This window comes from Rhinoderma darwinii, chromosome 3, assembly GCF_050947455.1.
Source record: "Rhinoderma darwinii isolate aRhiDar2 chromosome 3, aRhiDar2.hap1, whole genome shotgun sequence".
Classification (NCBI taxonomy): Eukaryota; Metazoa; Chordata; class Amphibia; order Anura; family Rhinodermatidae; genus Rhinoderma; species Rhinoderma darwinii.
Genome location: NC_134689.1, coordinates 311802673 through 311829251, shown reverse-complemented (window position 1 = coordinate 311829251; position 26579 = coordinate 311802673). Strand labels below are relative to the sequence as shown.

Sequence of the window (26579 nt, the reverse complement as noted above, 5' to 3'; positions counted from 1 at the left end):
ATATACTGATATTTAGCTTATGTAAGGTAATAATGTTTTTGCAAGCAATATACACTAACGTTCAAAAGTTTAGGGTCACTTAGAAATTTCCTTATTTTTGCAAGAAAAGCACAGTTTTTTCAATGAAGATAACATTAAATTAATCAGAAATACACTCTATACATTGTTAATGTGCTAAATGACTATTCTAGCTGCAAACGTCTGGTTTTTAATGCAATATCTACATAGGTGTATTGAGGCCCATTTCCAGCAACCAACTCCAGTGTTCTAATGGTACATTGTGTTTGCTAACTGTGTTAGAAGGCTAATGGATGATTTGAAAACCCTTGTGCAATTATGTTAGCACCGCTGTAAACAGTTTTGCTGTTTAGAGGAGCTATAAAACTGACCTTCCTTTGAGCTAGTTGAGAATCTGGAGCATTACATTTGTGGGTTCGATTAAACTCTCAAAATGGCTAGAAAAAGAGAGCTTTCATGTGAAACTCGACAGTCTATTCTTGTTCTTAGAAATGAAGGCTATTCCATGCGAGAAATTGCCAAGAAACTGAAGATTTCCTAAAACGGTGTGTACTACTCCCTTCAGAGGACAGCACAAACAGGCTCTAACCAGAGTAGAAAGAGAAGTGGGAGGCCCCGCTGCACAACTGAGCAACAAGACAAGTACATTAGAGTCTCTAGTTTGAGAAATAGATGCCTCACATGTCCTCAACTGGCAGCTTCATTAAATAGTACCCGCAAAACACCAGTGTCAACATCTAAAGTGAAGAGGCGACTCCGGGATGCTGGCCTTCAGGGCAGCGTGGCAAAGAAAAAGCCATATCTGAGACTGGCTAATAAAAGGAAAATATTAATATGGGCAAAAGCACACAGACTTTGGACAGAGGAAGATTGGAAAAAAGTGTTATGGACAGACGAATCGACGTTTGAGGTGTTTGGATCACGCAGAAGAACATTTGTGAGATGCAGAACAACTGAAAAGATGCTGGAAGAGTGCCTGACGCCATCTATCAAGCATGGTGGAGGTAATGTGATGGTCTGGGGTTGCTTTGGTGCTGGTAAAGTGGGAGATTTGTACAAGGTAAAAGGGATTTTGAATAAGGAAGGCTATCACTCCATTTTGCAACGCCATGCCATACCCTGTGGACAGCGCGTTATTGGACCAATTTCATCCTACAACAGGACAATGACCCAAAGCACACCTCAAAATTATGCAAGAACTATTTAGGGAAGAAGCAGGCAGCTGGTGTTCTATCTGTAATGGAGTGGCCCGCGCAGTCACCAGTTCTCAACCCCATAGAGCTGTTGTGGGAGCATCTTGACCGTATGGTACGCAAGAAGTGCCCATCAAGCCAATCCAACTTGTGGGAGGGCCTTCTGGAAGCATGGGGTGAAATTTCTCCCGATTACCTCAGCAAATGAACAGCTAGAATGCCAAAGGTCTGCAATGCTGTAATTGCTGCAAATGGAGCATTCTTTGACGAAAGCAAAGTTTGAAGGAGAAAATTATTATTTCAAATAAAAATCATTATTTCTAACCTTGTCAATGTCTTAACTATATTTTCTAGTGATTTTGCAACTCATTTGATAAATATAAGTGTGAGTTTTCATGGAAAACACAAAATTGTCTGGGTGACCCCAAACTTTTGAACGATAGTGTACATGCTAATGATCCCTCACAGTAGCAGTGAAGGAATGGCATTAAATCTCCAATTGAATATACTGTATATACTGTGTGTTATGTTACTTGGCTGTCGACAGACATAGAATATTGTTATAGGCATAAAACGTTCAAAAAAATTTGAGACGAGCAGACTAGTAATATTCCGCCATTTAAATCTGCACTATTATCTCTCACTTTTGCGTTTAACTGTTCTATTTTAATTAAAATGCATTAGTTTGTGGATGTTATTTCTAGTGTTCAGCTAATGGAATATTCAAGTGTTGTGTCTTAAAAATCATTAATTTTTGTAAAATAACAAGGCTTTTATGGCTCCCTCCCCCCTCTAGAGTAGTATTGCAGAATTAAGTTTTATAGCTGTGTTCTTCACCTTAGCAACACAATTCAAGAGCTGGTAATGATCACAGTATGTGGGTGCAGAGGAACATCAATGATGATGGATAAGTGATATTCTAAACAATAAAAAAAATTATCATATGGAATATGATAGAACAGGATAGAAAGCAATTGGTAAAAATTATTAGTGGATAGTAAGTGGGAGTGTAGAGCCAATGGCCTTTAGGCCTCATGTGAATAGCCATATTATGGCTCTGTTTTGTTTTAAGCCAGAATTGGGCTCTCATAGAGGTTTATGGGCCTTTACTGTACCTTTGTATGGACTTGATATTATACGGAGGTATAGAGATGTCCTTTCTTACCTTTCCACTTATATCAACATAACCTGAGATGTGTGAAGCGAGATGAAAAGCTTAGAAAAAACAAAAACATGATTTAGTGATACTGTCACGAGATGTCTGTGTCTATGTGTGGCCACCCAGTGATTGTGATGTGTGTTGCAGCATGTCAACAGTTTTGCTAGCATGTTTCTATTGAACTGGTTTTATGACAAATTGGAGTCCTTAACCAAATTCAAGCAAAGGTAAGAGAGGGCACATTTGTATACACAGGTTGATTCTATTGGAGAATACTGTAGCTCTAGACAAACGACACCCAACAAAACATAGTATGGCAGTAGACTAATTCCCTATGGCTCTGTAGGATGGAGCCACATGGAACTCCATCTGCTGCCTTAGGGTATGTTCACACAGGCTATTTCCAGCCCAAAAAAATTTCTAAAAATGCGGGGGCTGAACACCTCCAAATATCTGCCCATTGATTTCAATGGTAAAAATTGCGTTCCATTATCATGGGATGTTTTTACGCTGACGTTTTTTAACTGTACGTAAAAAAACAGCCCGTAAAAAATAAGTGCATGTTACTCCTTGGGCCATTTTTGGAGCCATTTTTCAATGACTCAGTAGAAAAACAGCTCCAAAAACGGCCATAAAAAATGCTGCTAAAACCGCAAGTTGCTTAAACAACGGCTGAAAATCAGGAGCTGTTTTCCATTGAAAACAGCTCCGTATTTTCAGCTGTTTTTTATTAAGAATGTAAACATAGCCTTACAGCCTCTAGTATAGCTCTGCCATGAACATGAGGAATCAGTTTAACAGGTACAGTTATTGACAAAGCATAATATGGGACATCTATTAATCTATCTGTAATGTATAATGGAGCAAACTCATTAATAGCTTACCGCCAAAGTTTAGTGTAGGAAGCACCGTATCCATCATCATATTTCACATTGTTTGATGAATATGATGACGCTAATTTTTCATGCGGAAAAATGGTGGCTATTGTTGATTAGAAAAAGTGTTTGAACGCATTTCTCACTTGCTTGAGTATGCCCCAATGTTCCTGTGGTTCCAAACGTAAGAATCATCCACTTTTTTTAATTGGAATGCTGCGTGTTTACTGAATTTTTTGCCATAATTCTTAAGGCGTTGTTTTAAGAGAAAAAACTTTCACTACACTATCTTACTGTCATACTTACAACTATAAAAAATTGTGGCAATAATATTCTACACCTTATGGTGTATTCACGCATTCTGGCTCTAGTGCGGGAGTTAGCCGGCAGTGAAAAAAACATTGTAAAATTGCATGCAGATGTTTTGTGAGATATTGATCATAATATTGGATTATCTTCAGGGGACATCCTCTGCGTCTGGAGGAAGGAGGTTTCATCATCATCATCACAGACGGGATTCTTTACTGTGAGAGCAGTGAGACTATGGAACTCTCAACCACAGGATGTTGTGATGGTTGATTCATTGAGCAAGTTCAAGAAGGGCCTTGATGATTTCTTTAAAAATATAATATTATAAGTTATGAGTACTAGATTCTGGAGATGGGACGTTGATCCAGGGATTTATTCTGATTGCCATATTAGGAGTCAGGGAGGAATGTTTTCCTATATGAGGAAATTGGCATCTGCCTTCCTCTGGATCAACACGTTAGGATTATACGTTGGACTTGATGGACCTGTGTCTTTCTTCAATCTTATTAACTATGTAACTATCTTAAGAGGTATTCAACATCACTATGTTGATCGTCGTGCTTCTGTTCTATTTTTATAAGTATACAAATGTCTTAGTCCAGAATGTAGCATATTCTTAGAGACATTCATAAACTGTATATGCTTTTTAATTGTTCCACTATTCTTAAAATACTCTGACAGAACATCCAAAATAAGTGTCAGGTATGCTTAATCCCTTTCTTAATTGACTGCTCCTTTTACACTTGTTAGATAGCTTGGGCTTTTAAGCATGAGAGCTATTGTATGTTTATGGTTATTATACGGATTTTTAAATACAAAGTATAAAAGACACACTAAGCACAGCTATCTCGTAGGCTCAGTTTATAAAGTGTTTTTTTAAGAGCAAAATTATTTATTGGTTCCAGAATAGATTTGTAAAAAACAAAATACATAAATGCTGACAATGAATACGAGCTAAAAAAACAACCAAAAAACAAACTGTAAAATACATCCCTGAGTGACAATCCCCAGCTTTCTCCAGCTCCTGCCATAAACGAATATGCTGCCATGCAGTGTAGATCTAGACGTACGAATGTAGCCAAGTTTATCTTGACTCTTATAACTTGATGCAGCGTGATATCACACAACAAAAGCCATTGAAAAGTCATTGAAAAAGTCAAGTTAAGTTACTTGTCACTGTGTACTTAAAGCATTAAAAGTCAAGTTAAAGATGGCTACATCTGTATGTAGATGCTGGTGCTTTGCTTGCCTTTGGAGAAGAAATATAAAAAAAATAATATAGACTTGACAGGCCTAGGTTTGTGCCCATGATATGGGCATCGCCAAGGTCTCAAAAGATTGCAGGACCGTGCAGCCTTGGGTCCCGCAACCATGTGAAACCTCAGTGTCTTGTGCGTGTCGCCCTATTAGGTGAAAGTGCAGTATTTCACTGGTAAATAGACATTTGCTTTATTGTTTTTATGAAAATGCTTCCCCTCTCTATCCAAATGCTACTGTTTATTTCTCTATGATAGGTACTCTTTGAATTAAAGTGTGTTCCCCTCTAATTACCACTTTAAAGTTTATATAAAATATAAATAGTATCTACATAAAAAGTTAAGGAAATTCGTAAATACCTTGCTTTATCTTCTACTGATCCAGAGTTACGACCTGGGTTATATCTCAGAGCTGCATTCAGAATTCTGAAACTCCTGTAACATGTCGATAGCTTGTTGACAAGCACCCTAGCTGGGCTTCTTTAATAGTCACTTCTTTGGTTAGTTACCTATATTAGATTATTGTAGAGTGCCTGTTGTAAACAATACAGACAATCTCAGAATGCAAATCATCAAGATGTGCGTAGACATTGAGCCAGCAGGGCATTCTAAGAGATTTAGCTTAGGAGCCTGTAAAAGTAGGGATTCAAGATTATCTTTTGCAGGCAAGAGGGGCTGGGTACCGGAATGCTGTGCTCCTTCAGCCCCTCACTTAAAAAGAATCTCTCTTCACTTTAGTAAAAGCATCAGATCAGCAGGATAATGCCATATGGCCTGATTGTCCGAGAGGTATCACGTGGTCACAGAGACACCATAACTTGAAGCAGTGCCCGAATAGCCATTTGAGGTACTAACCAGGGATGTTTTTTCTTAAAGGGGTCTGTCTGGTAATGTTGTCAGGCCATAGGTGTTGTCAGAAAACCGGTACTGGAATATGTATCAGAATCACATTTACTTTAAACATGCTACAGCTACTTTTTCTTTTTATGGGATAAGCTTAGTACACAGAGCAGACAAGGCATTTTGATGCCAAAAAAAAAATCATCAGAAAGCTGAGTTGGCACCCAGCAAATAGTTTCTTATCTTTCTCTTTAACGCCTTTGTCATTTTTAATATCTTGTATAATGAGAGAGTAAATTCATTGTCCAATACAACAAGTCTGGAAGCTGATTTTATTTTCCAACATGCCTTAGAAAAGTTGAAGTTGTAATAAGATTGGTGTCCATGGACAACATAATTATTTTCATATATTTATTGCTGTTAAAAGTTCTTGTCCATATAGAAATTCACAATAATGACATGGATCCCATCATATCTACAGGAAGCTATGAGATCAGCAATACCTTATCTAATAGAACAAAATATTTTTACAATTGATCGTCAAGTGATTTAACTTCACAGTAAACGTGGTCTGGATGTCTCCATCTGAACTTGGGTGTTCAAAGTTTAGCCCATGTGTAAGCAAATAGTATTTTGTTTTTGTTTTAGAAGAAATTACAACATAAATATAGGAGTCATTTATGAAAACAGTGTTCCAAATATGCCCCAAATCAAATACACCCTGACAAAGGAACAGAACCACTTCATTCTTCAGATGCATGCTATACCAACTGGTTTGGATCTTTGTGGAGGAGGATCCATTCTGCAAATGGATTTCGACCAGAAAACATGCTAAAGCTTTGCAAGACCTACTTGAAGACTACAGAAGAGAAAAAAGTCCTGGCTGCTATGGACTTCCTTCCACAATCACCTAACCTAAACTTCATTGAAAATTTATGGGGGCGCTTAAAGAGCAAGAAAGCAAGGTATTCAGTAATATCACAAGATATGTTAGAACTTTCTTAAGTCATGCTGGGATAACAAGAATTATCAGGTTTTGCACAAATTCATGCCAGGTAGAGTGCAGAAAAAGGAGGCCATACCGAAAATTAAAGTTATGAAACATTTCAAATATTTTGCTTTTCATTGAAATGTTTATACTGAAAATATAATGAGAAACCTAATGAGCTTTGGACTAAATTTGAAAAAAATACAAGTGGTCTTTTGTCTCCACCATATATATATATATATACTGTATACTTATATATATATATGCACAGACTATTCAGCCATAACATTAAAACCAACTGCCTAATATCGTGAAGGTTCCACTCGGACCATCAAAACAGATCTGACTCATCGAGGCATGGACTGGTGTCCTGTGGTATCTGGCACCAAGACGTTAGCAGAAGATCCTTAAAGCCTCCATTAATCTTACTTATTTTTCCAGCACAACACACAGATACTTGATCGGATTGGATGTGGGGAATTTGGAGATAGAAAGCACCTTAAACTTTCATTAGCCTGGTAAATGAGGTCACTGCCATTAGAAAATACTGTTGCCATGAAGGGGTGTGCTTGGGTTCGCTACAATGTTTAGGTAGGTTGGTCTACATGTCAAAGTGACATTCACATGAAGCCCAGGACCAAAAGTTTCCCAGCAGCTTGCCTTCTTCCCATAGTGCAACTCTTTCCCAGGTAAGCGACGCACATGCACATCATGATGTAAAAAAAAAATGTGATTCATCTGACCAGGCCACCTTTGTTCATTGCTCCATGGTCCAGTCCTGATGTTCAGGTGCCCATTGTAGGTGCTTTTAGTGGGGGACAGGGGTCAGCATGGGCACTCAGACTAGTCTGTGGCTTCACAGCCCCAAACGCAGCACGCTGCGATGCACTATGTGTTCTGACACTTTTTCTGTCATAGCCAGCATTCATTTTTTCAACTTTTCCCTGCTATAGTAGCACCCTTCGCTCCCCACTTGCAATAATGAGCCTTGGGCATCCATGATCCTTTTGCCGGTTCACTGGCTGTCCTCCCATTAACAACTTTTGGTAGGTACTTCTCACTGCATACTAGGAGCACTCCACAAGACCTGACGTTTGGAGATGCTCCGACATCCGACAACGTAGCCATCACAATTTGGTCTTATTCAAAGTTGCTCAGATCCTTACGATTGTGCATTTTTCCTACTTCCAACACAATAACTTCAAAAACGGACTGTTCACTTGTTGCCTTATATATCCCACCCCTTGACACGTGTTATTAAACTTTACCCATCGGTGGTTTTAATGTTATCGCTAATCAGATATATATGTATATATATATATATATATATATATATATATATAAAATTAAGATGTAATATGATAATAAAAAAATATGGAAATTACAATATGTATTTCAGTTAGGCTAGAAGGTTTATTTGATATATTTATAGTTTACTGATTTGAAGTGTGTGTCTTGGGATGAGCAATGCAGGCTGCATTGCTGGCATAGAACACTTTGGAAGAAAATCTCTAGGGCTCTAAACTCGCATGAGTTCAAATGAGGTTGTGTCTTGAATCTAAGCTTAAGATGTAAGAGAGTGTTCACAGAAGAACATTAATATAAATACAGATTCTTTTTTTGATGTTTATTTACTTACTAGTCCAATGTCCCAGTTGATCACTCATGTTATGGTAGACCATCAAGCAGTCTTGGGCTTAACCTCCCATTAATAATTAGAAACTCAATAATTTGACATTACTATACTACTATACAGTGTTTCTTCAATATTAACAGGGTTTTATAGAAGTTAAACATTGATGGTCTGTCTTTAGGATACGAGATTTCCCCCCATTTTTTGCATAAAAATTCTCTCGTATTCTAGTGGGGGTGCCTGGCACTGACCAGGTGGGGCCAGCTGCAGCTGACAAAGATCATATCTACAAGTACACAACAGTGTTGTATCTAGATTTGTATCACCATCAGTTCATTATATATACCATCCATCTTTCTCTGCTCCACCTGTATGGAATGGTCTGCAAAATGAGGCACCCTGCATCTCTTTTTATTTAAATCTTATTATCTTTTCTAGATATCCTCAGGAAAGACCATCAATTCATTGATCAATGGGGTCCATCTCACAGGACTCCCATAAAATGCATGAACGGGATTGAGCAGGAAACAGCCACATGTATGGAAAAGCCACTGTAATGGGGGTGTCCTGGGGGTCGGATCCCTACTGATCGAACATTGATGATTATCCTAACAATAGGCCATTACTGTTTTACTCCTAGAAAAGCCCTTGAATTAGTTGTGGTTTGATCATTGCAACTTGAAAATACTGTAACTTGAGACTATAAAAGACTTGTATTTCATTCCAAAGTCCCTACGATGTCAACCCAAAATCAGAAAAAATGAAGATGAGAGAAAAATAAGTAAATGACTAATACAAAGAAAGCAAGTCCCTACATATAAATGTCAAAAAGAGCTACTGCAAGCTGGTGAATCCCTTTCTATATAGAGGATGCAAGCTTCTATAGGTCCTGTACAGTACACACCATGTACAGTAAAAATAAAATTCAGCCGCCCTCACCTGGTGTCCAAAGTAGCAGCTCATCCTGGCACAGATAGAGAGCAGTACAGTACATGTAGTACAGGTAGAGGGAAGTACAGTATGTGTCGCACATGTAGGGAGTACTACATTGTACTAAAGAAAAGCACAACAAGACATCCAAATAGAGCATACACTTCAGTAATACAGTCTCCGCTGTTTGGCTCTACTTGCTCCCAATATCATCCACCAATTGGAAATTCAGATGTTGAATGTGGTTTTATTTTATGATGGCCCAGGAAAGATTACTATTAGTTAAAAATGCTGTAAACTGAGGTCATTGTAATTTAAGGGACCACTGGTATATAGCAATTATGGTTGTTGCATTTTAACCATCTAGAACTAACATTTTGAATCTTTACATGTAGAGGTTATCTATTTCTTGTCTTTATCTATATAATATTTATGATCCAACATTGTTAGCGACATTTTGAATAATTAATTTTAGACCCAACTTTGCCATTGTGCTTGTCATTAATAAGTCAGGCTGTATGAATGTGCTCAAGTATTTTACATCCACATATGGGGCACAATATAAAAATGGTTTAGCACTGGAATGCTTAACATTTAGTAACACTCCTAGATATAATGATCAGTTCTAAGTCGCTATTTGTCAATATTTGCTTCAAATAAAACCGTATGAAAAACAATGTAGAATAAACAAAAGAAACCTTGTATCACTTTATGATTTTATAAGTTACAAATATGCCAAGAAAATATTTGTTGCAAGTAACAAGATATGTATCTGATATATGAAATGAATACAAAAGAATTAAAAATGGCATCTGAGAACATATAAAAAACATTTTGCAAATAAAAATGTCAAAACTTATCTTAACATCAAAATAAACAATAGTCTTAATATTTTATCATAAATTATAAAACATGGCCTTGCGAGTCAGATCCCTCTTCTGTTGGAATGCCCCTCCAAATCCACTTACATTTCTCAGTTTTCAATATACAATCTGAGAAATTGTAGGGAGCACCCGGACACCTGAACTGTATTGGAAGTGCTGTAGTCAAATACAAATGTATCAGAAAAATATATGAAGAAACAATTGCAATCACCCTTGATTTCCAGTAGATAAATAGAATATTTCAGGGTACCAGTTATAGTGATTTTGACATTTTTTTTGCACAGTTTCCTTGGAATAACTGTGAAACTTACAATCACACAATCAACAAACTTTACCAGTAACAATTTAGAACAAAATAAATATACATTATTGCTGTTTTTACAGGAGAACGCCTCTCTGGGTCCATTCCATTTGTACACTTATAATAATTTATCAAATATACATATGGGAATTGAATCAACCACTTAAAGAGATGTTAAGCAATGCACAGCAACACATTTCTAGCTAAGTGACTTAAATAGGTCAGAGTTGTTTATTTTGAGACTCCTTAAATTGAACACAATACATTTTATATTTGTTGTATAGCTGTTTTCTGCTGCTTTCTGGTGGAAATTATTAAAATAGTACCCAGAACCCAGATCCAACTAGACTGTTGTGGTCCTAGGCATTTTAGTTACTTGGTCCACATCATGCCAACAGATATATCTGGTGCCATCGTAACATTCGAAAATATATTAATCTAATGTCCTCATTTAAGGAAATCCAACAGTCATTTTGATAGCTAAATAAACAACAATGCTGTCATTTTGAAATGTATATATGTACTGTAGCAGAGCTGAATTTGTCATTTATTGTTTTGAGTGCGTTGTTCAAGCATCCAAACTACATACAACTCTTAATTAATGGACTATTCCCATCATATACAGTTAAGGCATATGCACAGGATATATCATAAACTGCTACTAGGCTCGCGTACCAATGACTTCAATGAGCAGGTGGCTGTGCTTATGCAGGGCCCTCTACATGTTCTGTGGGAGTTATGGAAAGAGCTAAGCACTGCTTCTTTCAATGGAGAGGACCACGTAATTGGTGAAAGTGGCAGAGGTGGGACCTGCAGCTATCAGGCATTTATGGCCTATCCTGTGGATATGTCATAAATGCATATGATGGGAATGCCGATTAAAGATAACTCTGTAGATTTTTCTGCTGCCCTATGAAATCAGAAATAGACTTACATCCCAGGAGCCTGTAGGCACAGATTCTCTGGCACCTTAGACTGCACTCATCAAACAAGCCATACCTTAAGTTAATAAACCTAAAAAAGAAGGATTCCTCTAACCATAACATCCCAAAAATTACTCTACATTAATAAAGACTTTTGTGATCATATATAAACTTGTGTGTGTATATAAATATACATATGTCATATCTTAAAGGGGTTAAAGGGGTTGTCCAGGCTGGGGGCTGTTTTTTAAACTGATGACCTAGCCACAGAATAGGTCATCAGTATATGATTGGCGGGGTCTGATACCGTGACCCCGCACCGATCAGATGTTACAGCTGCCTCCAAGCGCCGGAAGCTATGCAGAGTCAGAGCGCTTGTGCTACAGTACTGCAGCTCTGCTCCATTTCAAGTAAGTAGCTGCAGAGCTGAAGTAATCCAGCACGGCCGCTATACTGTGGTAGGAGCCATCTGCTTCTGGCACCGACCCCTGCATAGTTTCTGGCGCCCTTAGGCAGCCAGTTCAGTGCAGGGTCTGTATGTCAGACCCCCACCGATCATATACTAATGACCTATCTTTCCTGTGGATAGGTCATCAGTGTGAAAAACAGCCCCTAACCTGGACAACCCCTTTAAGTTATGTATGGTTTTAATATTTTTGTCTACTGTTAGAAAGTAAAATCGAACATTCATGTGTGTGCTTCTATTAACATCTAACACCCTATGAAGCCTCCCTCTTGTCCCTCCCTAGGTGTCCTACTAATCCTACAGCATTGTGAGTGCACAATTAATAATATACATGTACATCATGTACATATGAAAATAAACTGTTCAGTATATTCATTTGTACATTTTCCTTCAGCAAGTGCCCTTCCCCAGATCTGCCCATTGTGACAATATTCAGCTCTACTGCAGTACTAGCATGATGCAGAAAAATACAACATGCACCAACTGTTAAAGTGCGCTTGTCACTTTTGACTTTTTGTTTATAAAATTATATTGATTTATTTAAATTCTCTTAACTTTTAGTTCCCAACTAGACAATTATGATGTCAATAATAAATACAGGATATAACTTCTGAAGTTATAACCCCCCTTACATCATCTATGTATCTCATCACTATATAAGTGCTAAGTGCTCTATAAACTTGTACCTGCTATATGTTTACCTTTCAACACCATTGTTAATAGTTTTTAGGAAGACCAATTAGAAAAATTTAATATAAATGGAGAAATATAGTTCCAGATTACACCGGATGAGACTGGTCCAACAGAATGCCAATGGATCCTCCTACATGCCTAGTTCTGACACAATAATTGTCCCAAAAGGTCCAGCAGAAGACAATTCCAGTTTCAAACTGATTTGAAGCCCAGAACAATTCTTATGGGTTACAAATAACTAAATAAATAAATGTATAATGTATTACTAATATAACCTGTGTGCACAATAACAACAGCATAATTTAGGATGCAATTACAAATGGACGTGCACATGTTCAGGAGAGCTTGACGATAGGGCTACAGAATTGTTTCATCTGGTCCGCCAGCCCATTACTGCTGATATATATGAAAGTCATATGAAAGAGTTTACCCAGACCCTTCCATTACCATACTATAACTTGTCACAAGCAATTTATCATGTGTTTTAAAGGCAGCAGAAATTTAAATGTACAGTACATGTTCAATGACTAAATGGAATTCTGCTTACAAACTACACATTAGTAGTAAGCAATGCTTATTTTTCCAAGACAGCTACATGTATTAGCTATGCAGAACACACCACAATGAAGTGTATTATATATTCAGAAATATAATTTCTCATACCACCAATGCCATCCTTTCGTCATGTAAAATTATTGCCCATATTACCAGAGTGAGGCTTAACAGAGCAGCCATTATCCTTTATTACACCATTTAGTGAGCACTGGCAATGTATAAAGGTCCTATTACTTCCAACTATTATAAATATAAATTTCAGCAAAAAAGAAAAGCTTTAGACTGGATTTACACATCGCGTATTTATTGCAAATTTTGCCGATTTTTTTTTTACCCAAAACAGAAGTGTTTTCGAAAGAAATAGGTATTATAAAGAAAGAACTTATACTTCTCCTTCATCCTAAATTTACTTTTGGCTTTGACTCAAAGAACCGCATCAAAATCTTCACCAAAACCTGCACCAAATACGCGATGTGTGGATCCAGCCTTATACTACACTTCATAGCTGCGCAAGTGCAAGAAACAGCTGTTTTGGTTATGCAAAGAATTTGTCTCTACAAAGAGTCCACTCACATTTTGGCTGCGGGTAAAATTAAAATATCACCTCCTATAAGGGACTGAATGCTCCTCCTATAACAGTTGTCAGATCAGGAATATTTGTTAGAATATGAGAAAAAAGAGAAACATTCATGTGTGCAAAAATGGATGAATAATTCAGACAATGTGTGCGATAAAAAGCAGTTGAAGCAATAAGTGGATCTATGGTGAGAAAATAATTATTTCAAGCAAATTAAATCTAATAAATCAGTCTGAAAATGTATCACTACAGTTTAAGGGCACTTCAAATGTTAAAATGTGCCTATCTTTACATTTTTTTCAGTTTAAATAACCAAAAATTCTGTGTTAGGGAATTTCTTATTTTATCATTATAGGGGTTGGAGGTGTTTTTATGATACCGAGCTCAAAACGCTCCCTTCTTCTTTCCACACACCCATCCAGTTAAAGGTGTATTTCCAGAATCTATATTTATCATCTATAAACAGGAAAGGTTATAAGTGTCGGATCACTGGGCGTCCCACTGCTGGGACCTTCAACAATCATTGCAACAGGGGTCCCAAGCCTCCATTCCTCCTAACTACATTCCACATTGAGGAGAAGCTCTAACAGAGCGGAAGATGAGCATGTGACCCTGGTCCTCAATTCAATGTAAGTAGGACTGACGGAAACAGCCAAGCACTGTACTCAAAATCCCTGTTCTAGTTTGGAATAAGGGCCCCCAGCGATCAGAAACGTATCACCTATCCTGTAAACAGATGATAAATGTCGATTCTGGCAATACGCCTTTAAAGGCTATGTACACCATTTAAAACATTTTTATTTTTTTTAAATAAAAACGTCTATCAGTGTGTTTGGTGCAACTTTCTAATTAGTTTTTATTACAAATTATTTTCACTTTTTGAGATACAGCTGCTTTGTATCCTGTATACAGAACAGCTGTATCTTGTGCTGAGACCTGAATTTGTCAGGTCAGGCGGCAATGACGGGTTCAGTGAACTTAGATGTGATAGGCAATAGCACAATCCTGCGTGTCAGAGACATGCAGGACCCACTTTCACTGAACCCGTCAGTGCTGCTGACCTGATAAGATCAGGTCTCTGCGCAAGATACAGCTGCTCTGTATACAGGATACAAAGCAGCTGTATCTCAAAAAGTAAAAATAATTTTTAATAAAAAATAATTAGAAAGTTGCACCAAACACACTTATAGACATTTTTATTTAAAAAAACCAAATTTTTAAAGGTGTACATAGCCTTTAAATGTTAAAAATTATCGCAAACTGCAGCTACCATTAGGGACAGCACATTGGAATCAGATTTAGGCCCTGTTCACACAGAGTTTTTTTGCAGGCAGAAAAATCTGCCTCAGGAATTTTGAGGCAGATTTTAAACAGTCTGCAATTTCTTGTTGTGATTTTCGTGGCGTTTTTTTGCCCACGGCCATTGAGCGCCGCGGGCAAAAAACGCAACAAAAAACGCTTTCTCTGCCTCCCATTGATTCGATGGGTGGTCAAATGCGTAACCGCGTCAAAAAAGAGCATGCCGCTCTTTTTTTTTTTACTGCGAACGACTAAAAGCCGCCACAGAAAAAAATGCCTCCGCCTCCCATTGAAATCAATGGCAGGCGGTTTAGGCCAACATTTGGCACTGATTCCGACACAGTTTCAGCTTCAAAATCAGCGTATAAAAAAACTCTGTGTGAACTGGACCTTATAATTTACATTCAATTCAATAATACATTTGTATGCAGTAATCTCCCCATAATATTGGCAGCAGAAAATCTTTCTGATCATAACAAAATATCTTTGTATGTACAGTGTTTGAAGTCTGAGATTCTAATATGAAATGTTCATTTAACCAGGGTTACATGTTTGAATCTATGGACTTTTTAAAAGATGTGAAAAGGGAAACATTTTTTTTTGCTTTGCTCCCGACATAAACACCAAACGTGTAGCCTTGACCCATGCAACTGTATGTTATAGAGTTGCATACTGTATGTCACCCAATGATTCCTTTTGCAAAAAGAAAATGTATAACGTGGATAATACTTTTTTTGCGAGATCATCAACATTAAAAAGTGAAGACTACATATTTCGATGCAGTGAATAAAAAAATATGCCAACGCATACCAGAAGAACGTATGCCAAAGGGATTCTTTTCACATAAGCTGGGTCCATTATATCCTATGGATACATTTAGTGTATATGTGTGCAAAAATAAATAATTACCTACCTGGCAAAATTACTCAAAGGATGTGGGGATGTTGGGTAACTTGCTTGAGTACATTTTTTTTGTATCGCAGCACTCTGAGAGCCATAACTTCTTTATTTTCTCATCAAGCTAGACATATGAGCGCTTGCTTTTTACATAAACAGATAGAATTTTAAATGGCACCATTTTAGGGGCAGCATATAACTTGTTGAATAAATTGTAATAATTTAGGGGGGCAAAATTGGATAAAAAAAACCTGCAATTCTGTCATTGTTTTGCGGATTTAGTTTACACCCTTCACCATGCGGTATGAATAACAAGTAAACTTTATTGTGCTGTTCTTTGCATTTGTGACGATACAAATATGCTTTTTTTTTGTTTGCACAATAAAAGGACTTTACTTGGAAAAAAAAATCAAATTTATGGAGATGTATAAGGGCTCATTTTTTGTAAGACAAGTTGAATTTTTAAATGACACCATTTTGGGATATATGTAACTACAATCGTACACACAATCCGACCTACGATTGATTTTTAGTGTATGGCCAGCTAAGCCATGGCAGGCCTTGAAGCCTTTGTTGGGCCCACGGTAGTCATAACAACTGATCACCCAACTTAAATCGAGTTTCAGGGGGCGCTGATTCAGAGGAGGCACACTACTTCTGTCAAACCACTTAGTTACGCTCTGCTATTAACAGGGATTTGTAAGCAGTTATTTGGCTGGGAAAAGAGTTATCTATAGCAGGCTTTCGGCTATCGCTGCCATAACTACTCTAGAAATGTGAAATACTATTGCGAGCAGGGCATAAAGGAGTTAAAATAATTAAAATCATGTTTTATGTGTATACTCAGATACCTTTCTTCTAAGATTGCATTTTGTGTAAAGATCAAAAAACATTCTGTGTCAGAAATATGCAATAATAATGGACAATAATCTGGCAATACTTTTTTCACAGCATTGGATATGTTTTCTATAGTAGGCATTCCCGACCTGTTTTTATGACATGCTTTGTTGAGTGATATGTTTGGACTGTTAAGAAAAATGGCTGCAATGTTGCGCCTCTATTAATAGCAATAGCGGAAGGAGAAAGTAAACATATTTAAAGTGCTCAGTTTCCCATTATTGCAGAATCTTGCATTCTATTTGGTACATATATAAAGGGGCAATTATGAAAACAGGTGCACAAGTCAACTGTAAACCGGTTCCGTATCCCCAACCAATCAATTTCTCTTTAATCTCTCTTAAGGCTTTTCTGACTCTTGCACCTTTTTAGACTTTTTCTGATTATTATTATAAAAAAGATAGCAAAGCTAAAGTATGTTTATGAGTTTTCAAAGTTGGAATCCATCGGCATCTGATCCATTCATTTGCATCGTTTTTTGGAGACTCAAAAGCACAGCATGCTGCTTTAATGGCCCGGTTTTATCTCAACAGTACATTAACGGTCCATTTATATTCGCCTTTGAACAATAGATGGGAAATAAATGATTCTGGTCATTATTTTTTTTATAGGAAACATGAAAAAGAATCTCAGAAAAAAACAACTGTAAGTGGAATTGTGAGTCGTTTTTTTTTGGGGGGGGGGGGACTTATAAAAAAAAAAACTGAGGCTAGGTGGATATCTACATTTCTCCAATGGACTTCCTCTTTACTGTTCATTATTTTTGATGAAGAACACAAAGCCCTGCTGAACCAATGCTATATTATATTGAGATGGAACAAGTGCAGCTTCATGAACGCCCTACACTATGGTTTAATCTTAGTCAGTAAAGGACCTTTAGAGTGATCACATACTGAGAATTGCAGATATACTAGGGGAGAATAAGCTAGATGTACAAGACACGTCTTGCAGTTGTATTCCTTGTCTTGTTTGACTCTCAGACTGCTTTGAGGATTTTCTCTCTGCTCATTGCAGCTATTCTCAAATCTGGCATAAAAAGATTACGCTCTACTGAACAGGGATCTATGAACCATTATTAATGGGTTACAAACTCCAGTGACCGTACAGGGTAACATTTCAATCAATGATCTGGTAAAAAAAAATGTAATGATTTTTTTTAGTATTCTCTTAATGTCATGAAAGTTATTATGTTGATTAGGATTTATTAAAGCCTGGGCCCGGATGCCATTCACAGCGATGAGGGAGCTGATTTTGAAGTGTACTGTATTTATAGGGTGCTGTCAGCCATTATCCAGCAAATGGGTTGCACTTGCATCAATCAAAATGCAGCAATGCATGATGCCACTAAATTCAATGCTGAATGCTCAATGCTTTGTTTAGCTTACGAGCCACTTTTGTGAGCATTTTGGGCTCTCCATTAGACAAGCCAAGGGAGTTGTTGCAGTATCCAACATGCTGGAAGATCAGATGCTGAAGACCTGAGAACTAACAGCTGCATCTCTGCTTTCTCTCCATATAGCATTCTATAGGTCAATAACCCAAGTACCATTCAATGTCCAATGCAAAAGAAACAAATTATATTTATATATATATTTATATATATAGATTTGTTTTCCTTTAAAAAATAAAGAATCTCTTGCGTGGACAACAGATAGAGTCAGTCCACCCATCTTTTACTATAAAACGGACTCCATGTTTTCACACCATTCATGGTCTTCCAGGTTATAGATAAATTTTGTCCGGTTAGTTTTATTTTGGGATATAGAGTCTCGGCCAAGGTTATCTAAGGTCAGTGTTGATGAAAAAAATTCACTTGTAGTAAGCCCTCCCTCATGATTTTTTATATATCTCTTATAGTTTTTCCTCAGGCATTGCCATGTCGTGGTATAAAGAATAAAAGCTAAGGACTTCAGGGTTATAGCGATGCTGACATAAAGATATCTATAGGCAACATTGTCATACAGTGCACAGGCTCCCTGCTCTCCACAGAACGTGCTCCAAAACAGACAGGTAGAATCGATCCCAGCTCCAAATATCAGCGGTGGAGGTATAAATCCTGCAAAATAGACAGAGAAATAAATAATGGTGGTTTATAAACTGGTTTTATGATGGTAACAGTGTTAAATATTGAGGACTTGATTAAGTTCTAACTCCAGTGATGTCAAAACCAGATGTGTTAAAAACTTCTAAATAAGGCTTTTCTGAAAGGGGGTTTGCCACCACACACATATATGGTATATCGAAAGGATCAAACTCCCACTGATCAGATTGCCCCCAATCACTAAAACAAGGGCACAGTGGCTTTTTTCCCAGTGCAGCATCCCTTTGGCTTCCATCGGCCTGCCCATATTGGCTCATTATTCTATTTTGTTTCTTTTGAGTGAAGCCGGTCACAGCCAGTAGGAATTGGAGGTGTCTGACGCTTTAACAGCCGGGATCTCAGTTGTTCGACCCACACCAATCAGATACAGTATTTGATATATCCTATGGATATGCCATAAATGTACAGTATATGGTGGGAAAACCCCTTTAATGCATTTCATTTGTGACACATCTCGCCAGTCTGTGGTCTTCTGATCTCTCCTTCACTTCTGTATAGGACAAGTGACCTGACAAACCCTTTGGCCACAACAGAATGGCACTTAGAGCAGCTGTAGCTTTTAACTGGTTCAGGACCAGGCACTGCTTAGCCATTTTTAGCGTTAGTTAAACGGCTATAACATTTTAATTTTTTGTTCTAGCGACGTGATTTTTTCAATGTTTTTTTAGTGCTCAATGCAGTTTTCTCTCCTTATAATTTGTATTCAGATAATTTTTGCCTTTTTAGGCTTATATATGCTTTTTTTTTAACTTTTTAGCAAAAAAAAATTTATGGCACTAATATAGTGTTACCCTACAATAGACTTTTTATTTGTGATTATCATGGTCTACCATAACTTTTGATATATTACAAGTCTATCTTAGGGTAATTGAGTCAGGACTAGCATTACTACAAGGATTGACAGGGGAGAGTTTTTTGGGAGGATATTTTAAGTGTAATTTTTATTTAATTATTTTTTTGTTTTACTTGTTATTTTATTATTATTATTATAGCCTGTCCCTCAATGGTCAGAAAAAAATCTTTGGGGGACTTCACTATTTACTTTTTTTATTTTTATTTAAACTACTGCATACTTTTTTACTGTAGCTGGCTCTGCACAGCAGCCTCAGTTAAAGGAAATCAGCCCTGTTATAGTTATTATTGTCACTCTAGATAGACACAGCAGCAGCCTCCTACTACTGACATCATGGCGATCATGTGACTAGTCACATGACCACCGGGACCGATAGAGGCAGCACTCATTGAGCGATGTGTACAAGAGTACAGAGAAGACAATAGCGGTGAAAATCGCTCTCTTCAGGGTCCTTTGTACTCTGACTGTTAGGCACCCGACATTCAGCAGCCCAATCGCTCAGGCAGCAAGCTTAAACCTACACCGTATATGTACAGTAAGCGGTCCTCAACTGATTAAGCCCCTCTGATCATTAATAGGTGTCATATTCTTGCTACCGTTTCCCATCTTGTGATGCAGGTTGTGCAATAGAGACCGAGGGTGAAAATGATCTTTAATTTAGGAGGGCAAACACAGTGCTTTAGCAAGAAGTTCTCCAATGTCTCTGTCCTGTCCTCAGCAAGTATTATTCCAAAGGAAATAAGAAATGTCACAAATGTGCGAAATATCATCTGCAATGCTAAGCGCAGCACAATCTTTTCCTAAATGACCACAATGTCTTCATTCCACAGTCAATTAATTTTTGCACTACTAACACTTTTTACTGTTAACAAACAGGTTCATTTCCCAAAAGCCTTTACATTTAGTTATATGCAAACCCTGCAGAAATACAGTTATTGTGTTATAAGGGCAGACTTCACATCAGCTTTTTAAAATTGTTCTGCCTGTGGCTTAGGATTGTAAACCAGACGAGAGCTGTGCACGGTAGTACGCAAGTTATTATCCTTATAATCAAGACTTGGAAAGATCACAATCTTAAATGACGGAAAGTTCTCATTCTTATATTGTCCATTGTTCAGTCAACATGTTGTTTCTGTTTACTTGTCAAAACCCCAAACTTTGCCTTCAGCAAGGAACAAAACATAGTTCTTTGTCAGCGATTTAGATCATACTGTGGAGAACCTCAGGGAGCTCCATGAGACAGGTATTTGAGAAGTGGAAACATTAAGGAATATCTTTGTTCATAAAGGAGCTGGATTCAGTTCATAATCTGTTAAATATGAGAGGGTCCCCAGAGTACATTTGTGAAGCTGGAAGTAGGTGACCTAGTTGTCATCACTGCCAGATACGGCATCTAGTCGTGGTATCTTGCCTGCCAAGTCTCATTAATATTCACTAAGTCTTTGTGATTTGGATTCACTCTCACTAATTTTACCCTCAGTGCTCATTCTGCAATTGTTTATGAAAGATGGCACTTTCTTACTATGTTGCTCCAAACACATAAAATCCCATTGAAATGTCTTTCTGGACACAGTTGTAGGTTTGTTGGTATTTCTAACCCTGGTTTGCATTCAAAAATATTTTAGTATAATAAAAAATATTAAAGTTTTTCTATAAATTTAGGAAAATAATGCAAAAACTTATAGGGCACACATGTAGCATTAATAAAGTGCATTATTAAAAAAAAATTTGTCCATGTGTCATCCTCTTCTGTGAAGGGCTCTAAAGTCTACTCAACTGCTTCTTACTATTTATTTCTAAGGGACAATTGTTGGTTTCCATTGAAGCTATTATTTGGGTCATCACTCAAACTTCTTAAAATTCTAGATGAGGACAACTCAAGGAATTATATTTAAAGTTTGAGGACCAAAGTTTAACACAATTTAAATTAGAAGGGTTAAGATTTAATATTAATGGCTAATCCTTAGGATAGGCCATCAACATTTCAGCAGCTGGATTCCTACTCCCACCATCTCTGCCAATCAGCTGAATGAAGGGGCTGCAGCATCATGTCCCCATTATTATTTTTAGCCAATCACAGCACCTTTCATATGTTTGTAGCTATGCCTGTTACTGCAGCTAAGTCTGTAAAAAAGTCTGTAAAACCAGGCACAGCCACAACTGTATGTATGACACTGTGATGGGTAAACCATGAAAGTGCCATGGCCCATTATTTCAGATGATTGGCAGAGGTGCCAGGAATTGGGCCCTCACAAATCAAATATTGATGACCTTTCCTAAGAATAGACCATCAATATTATAGTGTTTGGAAAACCCCTTTAGGTTCCATCTTACGTCCTAGCTCCTAATGAAAGTATATTAGATAATCTAAGTAATCACTAATATTGTAGTCCAGGTGCTCCCATACCAGAGATATAACTTCCTAAAAAGTTCTGAAAGCAACAATCCCAAAGTGACTTTCATCATCTCAACTCCACTAAAAATGCCCTCATGTACATTTTCTTTAAAAAAAAACGTTGCGACACAAGTCCATTTTGAAGATCTTTGTACAGATGCGTTCACTTGAGTATCTGCAATTCCTAATGGTCATTGTGGTAGGAAGGCAGCAAAACTTAGTAACGCTAGTCACCATTAAACCTCTCAATATATTTATAGCCTGGCAGTAAAACAAGTTGACAAATAATTGTATATTTACTTTGCAGGGAGTCATTAGTATAAATATATTGGGTATTAAAGGAATGAACCATAATTTACTTTCAATCCTGCTGTTGAAAAGTAATATTCAAGGGATTAAAGCTTGTACAACTATTATTCTGTATCATTATGTTTTCCTATTTGCACTTGGAAACACATGCAAAAATTATTGCTCAATTATTATAATTGAAAACATCACCCACAGTGGAGCATAAATGACTTCTAAGTCATAGATTAAACCTTGAGATCTGTTAACAGCCGAGTCTTATTTTGTATTATTTTATTTGTTAGCTAAACTTAATCTGCGTTGGGATACATGAAAAAACACTAATGTTATAAATATAGAGGGGCATTGACTGTGTCGAATCTGTTTAACCCCATTTTTACTGTTGGTAGATATTTGTTGGATTATATTTTGTGTTGTTGTAGTATCCAAATTATATAATCTTTTTATTACCATATTGAAATCATTTTATACATCTTACTATCAACTTCATGGACACTAATATTGAGCAAATACAGAAAATGACATAAGAGGAATATCTGATAATCATGACATATACCCAAGGAACTAAATTAAAAGAGCCTGGTACCAATAAAAACTACAGCTCGTCCCGCAAAAAATGAGCCCTCACACCGCTCAATTGACGAAAAAATAAAAAAGTTATTGCTCTTAGAATGTGGTGAAACAAAACAATTTTTTAACAAATAGTTTTTCTTTGTAAAACGAGTAAAATAAAATAAAAAATGTATAAACTTGGTATCACCGAAATCGAATTGAGCCGCGGCATAAAGTTAAGTTGTCTTTTTTACCACACAGTGAAAGCCGTAAAAACGAAACCCAAAAAACAATAGAGTTTTTTTCCAATTTCACCACACAAAGATTTTTTTTTCAGTTTCCCAGTACATTATATACGTAGTACTTTAAATACTGTCCATAGAAACTAAAACTCCTCCCGCAAAAAAACTAAGTCCTCACACCACTCCATTGACAGAAAAATAAAAAAGTTATGGCTCTTGGAAGGCAGGGAGAGAAAAACTAAAACGAAAAAAAAGCAGAAATGGCTTAATGCCAAAGGGGTTAATGTATCCCAATGAAAAAGAATCGCACAAAAACCAACATGTTTGCTTGAGACTTTTTCGATAGAGAAGCATTTTACATTAGAGTAGTCTCCCATGTTAATCTTAAATGTTGGGGATATAAATCCTAGACTTCAAAGATGCTTAGCATGGAGCAGGCAAAGCAGCCAACAAATCTGTCAGAATACTAAATTATAAAATGTTGTACCCACCTCTACACTAAAGCATGTGAGTTCCTAATGGAGATTGAGAAGTTTTTACACTGCCGTAACAACCACGGGTTGGATACACTGCGTAAAAACTGTGCAGCGTATCCGACCTGGAACCCGCAGCACCCTTCGTTATTAAAATTGCACCACATTGTGGTACAGCTTTTTGGACGGAATTTCCGCTGCGGAAACCAGCGCTTCAAAAAACCAAAAAACATCACTACTTACCACCTCCCTCTTCTCTGCGCGTAGTCTGGCCTCCGACGATGACGTTGCAGGCCATGTGACGCTGCAGACTGTAATTTTCTGTAGAAGTCTCGTGGGATGAAACGTCATCCCAGGAGGCCGGACTGCAGGAAGGAGGAGAGCGTTCTGGGTAAGTATGATTTATTTTTTTCCGGAGTTGCAATTTTTTCAGCGTAATCGCTGCGTTTACGCCGCAAAGTTCGCAACACTTGGTTTTCTTTTTAGGTTTTTTCATTCCCATTGAATTCAATGGGGAAAACCCGCAACAGGAAAATCAACAAAGACGCACAATAAATTTACATTCTGCAGAACTAAATTCCGCACTGCAGGCTAATTTATTAACATTTACGCTGCGTTTATTTTTCGCAGCGTGGGCATGAGATTTTCAAATTCTCATCCACTTTGCTACTACTCTAAATGCTGCTGAATTTCCAAACACAATTCCGTTGCGGAAATTCTGCAGCGTTTACGCTAGGTGGGAACCCTGGCTTTAGGGATATTCTGGGAGTGGACACATATTTTAGAAGTGTTCCGATGGTAAGAAGTTTGGGAATAACTGCCTGAGAATATGGAGATATCTAAAGTAAAGAAAAATTGCTGATGAAAGCATTTCCTCTGAGACTTGCCTATGAACTTAGGGTATGCACATAGGGATCTACGTATATATGTGCTATACTAGTATGGCCATATTTATGCTTCCTCAATCAGCATTCAGAGGACAGAACTTTAAAAAAATTTGAATATTTTGCATGATGTACTGGACAATAAACCGCATGAAAGTTTAAATAGAAAGTTTAGTACATTTATTCAGCCTTGAGTTATATTGTTAAATATTCTATACAATCTGCATCTGGTTTAGTTGGATGATATTTAATATGGCCGTTATACTTGCAATAGTGGTTTTCACCCAGCTTTCTCCTAAATGACAAATTTATATTACTGCGACCGCCACCTCTGCACACGTATTTGGGGAGCTGTATAGTTAGGGGAAAAAAATCTGCTGCAGATTTGGCTGCAAACCCACTGCGATTGTTGGATTTTGCCATGGATTGTGCTGCGGATTCACTGCAGATTTCAGCCTACACTTTGAAAGGTCCACGATAAAAAGCAGTTATTAGGGCACGTTCAGACGTGGCGGAATTGCTGTGGAATTCGGCTGTGGACAGTCTGCAGTGGAATTCTCCAGCGGCCGTTTTTCACATTTGTTTCAATACATTTTTAGGCAAGTTAGTTCAGACGTTGCAGAAAACTCCGCTGCGGACCGTAGGCTGCAGTGCGGAATTTTCACTCCGCAGCATGCATTGTCTGTTGCGGAGAAGCAGCGGAATTTCACTGCATATTTCAGCCTTTGCAATGCAAAAACTGAAATCTGTGGCAAGTCCGCTGTGTTTTCTGCAACGTCTGAATTACCTGTCAAATAAATCTGCACGAACATTTGCAACGGAAAAACTCCAGCACGTCTGAACGTGCCCTAACTAAGAAATGTCTACATTTAATTTCTAACATTTCCAGGACTTACATTCACCATTTACTTTTTTATTTCATGGGAAAATGTGCGTAATATGGTATTCTTATACCCACTCAAATTAAAACAAAACCCTTTTGTGTTGCTGATTTGAATGAGGATAGTCTTTATTATATTTTTGTGCAATTTAGCCATACATTTTGCTAACTATAACAGTACTCAACACTTTACAATATTATCAACATCATGTCCTAGTCTGACATTCAGTTCTCACAACAATCTGTCAATGACATAATAAGGCAACACTTAGAATAAAACCTCGGACAATCCATTATAGAACATCAGCCAGTGGTCAATAACGGATTAGGTACTGAAGAAAAACATATTTTGAAAAGAACAACTGCTGTGATGTTCTCTTTATTCTCACTACACGAAGGGACACTGTAGACCACAAATAATGTTTTAACAAATTAAAAAAAAAGAATTTTGGAGATTTCTAAGAGAACATAACAAAATGCAGATGATGTGGAGTAGACTTAAAGAGGCTCTGTCACCAGATTTTGCAACCCCTATCTGCTATTGCAGCAGATAGGCGCTGCAATGTAGTTTACAGTAACGTTTTTATTTTTAAAAAACGAGCATTTTTGGCCAAGTTATGACCATTTTTGTAGTTATGCAAATGAGGCTTGCAAAAGTCCAAGTGGGTGTGTTTAAAAGTAAAAGTCCAAGTGGGCGTGTATTATACATCGACTTACCTGCTAACGCCGATGCTGCTGCAGAATCAACTGAAGCCTCTGGTGCCGATGTGTCCTCGCTCGTCTGACACGATGCAGGACCTGTGAGTGACGTCACAGCGTGATCTGCCAGAAGCTGGGCGTTCTGAAGAGAAGTGGATGATACTTCTCTTTAGAACGCCCAGCTAGTAAAAGTAGTAAAAACGCCCCGGTAAAAACGCCCACGCACATAATACACGCCCACTTGGACTTTTACTTTTAAAAACACCCACTTGGACTTTTGCAAGCCTCATTTGCATAACTACAAAAATGGTCATAACTTGGCCAAAAATGCTCGTTTTTTAAAAATAAAAACGTTACTGTAATCTACATTGCAGCGCCTATCTGCTGCAATAGCAGATAGGGGTTGCAAAATCTGGTGACAGAGCCTCTTTAAGATGTTTTTGATGCTTAACATTCCCCTCGCTCATTCTTTAACCTGTTCTCCACTGTTATAGCTTTTCA

General features: G+C 37.5%; 1 protein-coding gene across 1 annotated transcript in view; it reads right to left on the bottom strand.

The window, feature by feature from the left end:
- Positions 1–14777: 14777 nt before the first annotated feature.
- Positions 14778–26579, bottom strand: part of SLCO3A1 (solute carrier organic anion transporter family member 3A1) — a 375458-nt gene continuing 363656 nt past the window's right edge. The window contains exon 10 of the mRNA XM_075858217.1: positions 14778–18749. Coding sequence (XP_075714332.1) covers positions 18370–18749 — 380 coding nt within the window. The 3' untranslated portion in view covers positions 14778–18369. The remainder of the gene's footprint in view (positions 18750–26579) is intronic.